Source organism: Poecilia latipinna, unplaced genomic scaffold (genome assembly GCF_001443285.1).
Source record: "Poecilia latipinna isolate Pla-1442-1.1 unplaced genomic scaffold, P_latipinna-1.0 Scaffold2200, whole genome shotgun sequence".
Taxonomy (NCBI): domain Eukaryota; kingdom Metazoa; phylum Chordata; class Actinopteri; order Cyprinodontiformes; family Poeciliidae; genus Poecilia; species Poecilia latipinna.
Genome location: NW_015114816.1, coordinates 79,696 through 87,487, shown reverse-complemented (window position 1 = coordinate 87,487; position 7,792 = coordinate 79,696). Strand labels below are relative to the sequence as shown.

Genomic DNA, 7,792 nt, shown 5'->3' with positions numbered 1-7,792 from the left:
ATATATAGTTTTTTCAATAAAAGCAGCCTGGAACTCACTTTAGGAGCTGTATTACAGATTAACATGGGAAATATACTGGTGACCTTGCGAGCTTTCTGTGGAGCGCTCCATTTGTAACACTCGGACACGTTCTCCCAAGAAACTGCTTCCTTCTGTAATTAGCACAACAAACAGACCAGGGACATATACTTAAGTAGCAACAAATTTTAGTCAGGCAGCATGTGTGTCTAATGAGTCCATAGCAAATCTCTTCCCTAGGAGTTTGGATGTTCTGTTATGATTTGTACACCGGATCGCGTAATGATTATACACTGCCTTGAGAAACAATCCACACCTCTTGAAAAGTTTCACATTTGGTGATGGTGGAACCACAAACTCTAATGTATTTTATCGGGATTTAATGTGGCAGACCAACACAAAGTAGCACATAGCTATGAATCAGAAGGGAAATGACACCGTTTAAAAATTTAAATAAAAGTTATGTGCTGATAAACCTAGATAACGCGGAAGGAAATGACACGAAAACCTCCGAAGGCGACACTGAGCTCAACTTCCTTCTTCATAAAATGCAAACAAAAACGGAGGAGCGTCAGATATCAGCAGCTGTAGGATTTCTACTTTGTTTTTGACAAATTTCCATGAGGTATTTCTCCTGCTAGCACAAGACACGCACGTTTTGTCTGTTCGTATTTACCCAGAATGCTAAGCGCAATAGTCTGCTTCCCGCTTTGGAGCAGTTCACTTGGCATTCGCACTGCATTCGAAACGCACCAGAGTTCACTTCAACCAAACTGAGACTTAGGTTTTCAGGCGGACCGGTGTCCACTCCTTCCCACTTTTAGTTTGATCAAAGCAAACTAAAAAAAAAAAACCTGGTGTGAATTCACCCTTAGTTGTACACAGTCTTTCTCTAGCAATTGCTAAAGAAAGATATAAAAACAGCATTCTCAACAAAAAAAAAAAAAATTCTAAAAACCATGTTGGGGACAAAAAACAACAAAAAAAAATCTGTTCAGATTAAACATTTTGGTCCACATGCAGAAACGCTACGTCAGCTGGAAGACATAACACTGCAGATCACCCTGGATTATGGTACCATTTAATAGCCAGTGCTAGCGAATAAATAAAGAGGATGTACCTTGTTAAAACCAGAAACCTCCATGTTATAATGAGACATAAAAATACATTCCTCTAAAATGTATGGCCCAGACATAAATCCAATTCTGAATTGTGTGCATGACTTTAAAAAAAAATGCTGTTCAGGTCCTCTTTTACTCTGAGTTTGAGCTGTAATTGCAAAGAGAAGTGGGGGAAAAAGTTTGGTCTCTTAAAGTTCAAAGCATTTAGAGACAAAACTCAAATGACTTGCAGCTTTCACTGCAAAGTACTGACTGAAAAGAAAGAAGGAGAGGGAAAGAGAGAAATACAAAAAAGAGAGGAAGAAGGAAATAAAGACATGTATGATTTGTCATTCACTTTTTTTTGCTATGGTCTCTCACATAAAAGTCAAATAAATACACTGAAGTCCAACATATTGAGGAGGTAAAAATTGGAAAAAAAAAAAAAAAGTGAAAAACTCAGAAAAGGTACAACTGCTTTAGCGAGGCACCGTGTCTGTTTGGCATGAAAGAGCGCTTCACTCGCGAGATGCCTTCAGCACAAAAGCATTTATGGCTTTTTTTAGAGGTCCAGTCAAAACTGCATTCATATTTATGAGACGGTGACATAAATGGAGAACACGGGAGAAAATAATAAAATGGCACAAAAAAAAAAAAAAATTGTGACTCATGAGCATTTAGGAACATAAACTATGCTCAGACGTGTTGGATCAGGTGTGGGGAAATCAGAATGGAAGGACCGAAAGGAGAGAAGGAGAGGAGAAAAAGAAAGATTTGTGACCATGCCAGCTGAGAGCGATCAAACACTTTCTCTTTTCCAGAGCTATGTGCCGCAGAGCTCCGTTGATGAATAGGGAAAAATGGGAACTGGCAAGACGGGTAGTGGACTGAGCCAAGAGACGTCCCTGTTCCCCCCCACCCCACCCTCTCCTCTCTCTACTTTTTTTAATTGGCCACAAGGGAGCGTTCTACCTGCATAACAATGAGAAGGTCGAAGACCAAGATGAAGGAGGCTAGGAAGGCTCTGGAGACCTCGTCGCTGGGCAGGAAGCCGCGGTTGAGGTTGTCCCAGCTGATCCAGTCGGTGCTGATGACCAGAACCACCACCGAGGTCAAAGAGACGAGCACTGTCCTGCAGGGAAGTGAAGAAAAGTTAGTGTGAAGGGAGGAAGGGTAAGGGAAAAAAAAAAGTGTGGCAAAGAGAGACAGAAGGGGGAGATCTGTGAATGGAACGACGAGAGTCTTGGGGTGCATTCATACCAGCCTTGTTTCGTCTGCTTTTATTGGACTCTAGTTTGTTTTCCTGGAAAGCCTGTTTCATTTGGAGAGGTGTCAATACGGGATGGAGCTCAGCTGCAAAGCAAACTCTTGTCCACCTATAAACCTCTCGGCTCGAATGAAGTGAATTCTGGTGAGATCACTCCAAAAGCAGGAAGCGGACTGTGGCGCAGGGCATTCTGGGTAAATACAACCAAAACAAACATGTCTAATGACTGAAGCATAGCGTCAGATATATGCTACAACCACTAATATCTGACACTGCTCCATCTTTGTTTACATTTTGTGAAGGGCTTATTTCTTTTTCTGAGGTTTTCGTGTCGTCCTCTAATGCGGTTCTTGTTGCAGCGCCACCACAGGTGAAGGGGGTGAACGGGTTTGTTCAATTCGTTTGTTTCTTTGACACAGTGCAGTGAGGAAGCGAACCGCACCAATTGAAAACGGAACAATTTTGGTCCCAAATCAAACCGAGCCTACTGCACCATCAGGTGTGAAAACACCCTTAGAAAAAGGTGTGAATAAACAGAAAAGTCTGCATATGCCAAAATAATGTAAATCCGAACTCAACCGCACACCAATTTCCATGCATTTACATGCTTAACACAAAACCGCTCGTAGCGATTGCTGTGTTTTCTTGCATAAGTCAGCTCCATAGTCGCTGTTTCGCTGGAAAAACATCTTCATTCATGTGAAGAGAGACAAGCTCTCCTTGTATTATTCTCCACTGGATATTTTCCCTCAATGTCACCCGACCATTATTGTGCTGCTGTGTGCATTTTCACACCGCACGACGGCTGGTTGCCCTGCAGACACAGGCTGCCAGCTCGTATCCCATTTCAGCAGAGTGGGGCCGGGGGGAGATAAGTTTTAGGAGGAGGTTTTAATATTCCACAGTGGGACTCTTGCTCTCGGAGTGGCCAACCTTTTGGCAGCCGTCGCCGACTATCCGCCGCAGCGTATCGACGAGCTCCGTCCCGCAGAGCATTTATCAATCACATTTCAAGCTCTGAATCCCAAACGACGGCCTCGTCAAATCCAGCCATCGATTGCGACAGCGCGAGCCGGGGCCGCCCGTCAATAAAGACGAGGAAAGCCGCAGAAGAATTTGTCTGCTCGGATTTCAAATCGCGAGCGAGTCGATTCGACGGAGGGAAATATTGGCGGTGGCGGCCAAACTCTCTTTGATGCGTCTGCATACTTGGCGCCGAGCGTGCGTGTCAAAGTTATTCGGTTTCCCCACTTGTCCTTCAATCACTCTGTGACCCGAGAATGAACCGACGGCGAGCACGTTCAGACGTCATATCTGACTGACGGCGATCACGGAGAGTGAATTAGCGCCTCTGTGGACTGTGCAGCCCGGCGGTTGCATACTTATAAGCACAAATAGGACCCACTAATCCATCCCATAATGGGCGTATAGGACACGGTTTGCTGCATTTGTTTACAGTTTATTTCAGGGTCACAGCTTGTGGTAGGGCTAAGTAAAAGACAGGTCTGTGGCACACCCAGCAACCTTGCAGTGTCCATCGATTTTCACCCTGTTCTTCTAATTAAAGGTGCTGACACTGAATGAGGGCAGATTAACACGGATATTCGCTGCACGCAACCCTGCGATGGGCTGCTGAGACCGTAAGACATGCGTGCATGCACGCACACACACACACACACACACACACACACACACATCTTTGCAAAGCATCAGGCGACATGCAAACACATTTAGTTTCACCAAAGATAAAGAAAAGCGTGCCATAGCATACCAGAAGAGGACGATTCGATTGTTGCCTCGTTTCCAGAACCTTCTTGCAGCTTTGCCCCAATCTGGGTAGTGTTGATCCTGAAGCATCATATCTGTCACCTGAAGTGAATGAACAAAAATTCAAAATGGCAATATGATAAGAAGGGTGATAAATCATTTAGCAACTTTGTAAGACATTTTTTACAGACCAATATTATCCAGGCCTGCTTTTTTAAATTTATTTATAAAACCACAACTTACTTTTCTATGAGGAACGATTTTAGTAATTTCCACCAGAGGATTAGACTGAAAAAGGGCAAGCAACTTCAGCCATTTTTTGTTTGTTTTTTTAAGTACCTGGAGCCATTGTTTGCTTTTTGGATGATATATTTAACCGCATTATTCAGTGAAAGCAGGTCTTAAAATGTTTTTCTTAACCTCACCAGTTTCTTAACATGACAGCACGAAGGCACAACAAAAGTCCCAACTCAACAAAATCCATTTAACAACAAAAGTTGCAACACAACTAAAAAAATGCACAAAGCAAAAACAAAAAGCAGCAGCAAAAGTCAACTAAAAAAAAAACCATTTAGCAAAAGCTGCAACACAACTAAAAAAAATGCAAAGCAACAACAGAAGACAACAAAAGTCACAACACAGCAACAAAATCAAAAAAGCAGCAAAACATCTGTGTAGTAAACACTGTTGGCCCAGGTTTCAGGTCAAGCAGCTCTATTGCATAGTGGCTCCCCCATGTTGTCTGTACATGAAATTACTTTGCTCAAACCAACTCCATTTTGGACTCTTAAAGCTATAGCGTTTAAACGTTTTGCCAAAACTATGAAGTTTAAAACATTCTTAAATAGAATGGCAAGAATCGTTTTATTGTGAAATTGTAAACTGTTGCCTGCTTATCAATCAATTAAACAAACAAACAGTGATTTAATGAGTGAGAGAAGTAATTTTTGTTTTAAAGTAAAAGTTTAAAAAAAAGTGTGCTATGTCCTAATCCTCTAGGGTTGATTGTTTTCTACGTTCTGGGACTAAAAAATATACTTTTTAGTTAACTTTTTTATTTATTTATTTAATTTAGGATATGAAAAATTATGATTAAAAGTCACAAATAACTTTGAACAACCTCCCAGTGACAGATATTGTTTCCCGGAGTTACTACATGGACGACGGCTGACGGCATCAGTTTACGAGCAGATGGTCGAAAATCCTTTAAATCATAAAATATTTTTATTGGATGGAGCGTTGTCTCAGGATGCTTTTAATACACAAATCAACATTATTCTTTCTGCAGAGCTGCAGCAGTCGAGGTCAATTCAATAAAGCGCCTCACAGCAGATTGTAAAGCTCGTGTTGGAGGAAAGGATTTCAACCAGGGAAACGGGAGGTGATTCTCGCTCTTCTTTGACTCTAGGAGTGAGCGTACTCTGTGGTAGAAACAAAGAGGTCTTGTTCAGAGTGCTTTATTGAGTTAAAAAAAAAATAAAAAACACTTGGTGAATAATTTCAGGCATCAGCACTTTTGTCGTTGCATAAAATTTTCATCCGTCGCACAAAGCTGTGCATCCGTGAATCACCTTCCTCTTCCGTTTCGCCCTTCATCCCCTTTCACCTGTTTCCTCCCTCCTACTCCGACACTCTCTCTCCCTCTGAAGTATGTACCTTGGAATGCTAATGCGACGGGTGAGGGAGGTTGGCAGGTTGTCTCGGCTGCGAGCCCCACTCCTCCCAGCAGAGGAGGCCCACTCCCGCTGGAGCTCCTCTCCTCTTTCATGTTGAATAATGAACAGAGGTGTGTTCCTCCTGCAATGTGCCCCCGTCCCTCCATTGTTTTCCCTGATGCTGCCCCCCTCCTCAGATCTTTGAGATCCTCCAGGGAGTCACAGCCTGGACTAAATTACTGCGGATGCTGTTCTGATGTAGCGGGTACATCCGTCAGAGTTTCTGTTTATTGGCAGTAATCATTCCAAGCCCCACCCGCCAAGTCTGACCATTAATAAAAATATCCGAATACAATCTTGGAATGGTAATTACGAAGAGAACAGCAAATTTACTGAAATTATTTTTGTTTGGGAGGAGTCATAAACTTAAAGGCCAAAGTTTGATTTACTGAAATTAGGGTTTGTGGTGTTGCTAACTGTAGTGAGCACCTTACCTGTGGCAGGACATTTCATCAAAGTGAACTCAGAGAAAGTCTGATTCTGGAACTATGTTGTGTTTTAATTTATATTGAAAAGCAAGAGGCTCCAAATCATAAAAAAAAAAAACACGACACCCGCTGATGTTAAAATTTAAATTGGAAAGATGACGTATCTGAACAAAACCTGGGCTTGGATTCAATTTGACTCCTTCACAGCTGTTTATGTGCACTACTAACAGTTCATATTTCAATTAAATAGTACTCAAATGGGGGTCAGGACCACAGAATCACAAATACAAGGTTTTCACATTGTTGCATCCCTCTTTATGGTACCGTCACTGACAAATTACAAAAAAATGATTAAAAAAATTACTTTTGAAGATGGAATGACTTCGTAAAGGCACGAGAAAATGACGGATGCTTAATGATGCTGGGCTGGTGCACCTCAATAAGAAAGAGTGCCAGTGAAACCAGGCAAAAAGTTAATCTGGAGCCATGGAGGAGCTGGTGGACATGTTGATCAGGACACTCCAGATCACAAAAACCGTTCAGGTTATCCCCACTAACCAATTCAATCCTATAAGTAATTGGAACGATTGTTTAGGTTTTGAGTCCCGTAAACCCTAATAACTCCATTCTTACCATCCAGGCCGTCACGAAATCTCCCATCCACGTCCCCACGGCAGCAATCTTCATAAAGCTCTCGGTCCTGATGCCCATATATTCTGTCACCATGTGAGGCCTGAGAGCACAGAAGACGACGAGACTCAGACAGGACATAATGAATGCCGTGTATTTTTTTGGAGCGTAGAAGAAGAGAACACGATGAAGAAGAAGGTAAAAACACTGTCACAGAAAATGAGAACAAGAAAAATTGTTCTCTGCCTCCAAGTATCATGATGCCGATCGTGATGGTCAATCAATATAAACCTAATCCCGAAGAAAACAATGAGTGCTGGCTCTGCCTCGCACAAAGCCCCCAGGATTGTAAGCAATTTACCTCAATGCGGAGGAATTTATGCTACATTTCTACTCTCGTTTGCTTCCGCGGCCTTTGGCAAATTATTCATCTGTTTGACGTATTTGTCTCGTGTCTGGTTTATTTTAGATCAACGCCAAGTTAGCGTCCACCGCCGCCGCAGCGGGGCCTGGCGGCGCCATTAGAGAGAACAACCTCCCGTGGCGTGGCGTCCGATTGGGAAACGACACGCTTTCTTCGGAGTTCCCGGCTACTCCTTCAGGTCTGTGCGGCGGGAGAAGATGAGCCGCTTTTTGTTCGGTCTCGCAAAACCCACCCACCCGACGCACACATCCCACGCTACATCACTCCATTTTCTCCAGGTAATAGCTCAGGAGGGAGGGAAAGTGGGTCAGTCACCTTTTCTGTGTGGAACTTGCCAGGGAGAGGAGAAGAGGAGGAGGGATGCGCGGAGGGGGTTTGGGGGTGGCGGACGAGCCCTGTTTGATCTTCTGGCAGCTAGTGTCTTAGAAGCTGAAGGAGAACAG

At 43.1% G+C, this 7,792-nt stretch overlaps 1 protein-coding gene across 2 annotated transcripts in view; it reads right to left on the bottom strand.

The window, feature by feature from the left end:
• tmem117 (transmembrane protein 117) overlaps positions 1-7,792 on the bottom strand; it is a 68,498-nt gene that overhangs the window by 10,620 nt on the left and 50,086 nt on the right. For both annotated transcript variants that reach the window (XM_015017891.1, XM_015017892.1), the window contains exons 4-6: positions 6,929-7,028; positions 4,157-4,254; positions 2,091-2,250 (exon numbers count right to left, since the gene is read on the bottom strand). In XM_015017891.1, the coding sequence (XP_014873377.1) occupies positions 2,091-2,250; positions 4,157-4,254; positions 6,929-7,028 (358 nt within the window). The remainder of the gene's footprint in view (positions 1-2,090; positions 2,251-4,156; positions 4,255-6,928; positions 7,029-7,792) is intronic.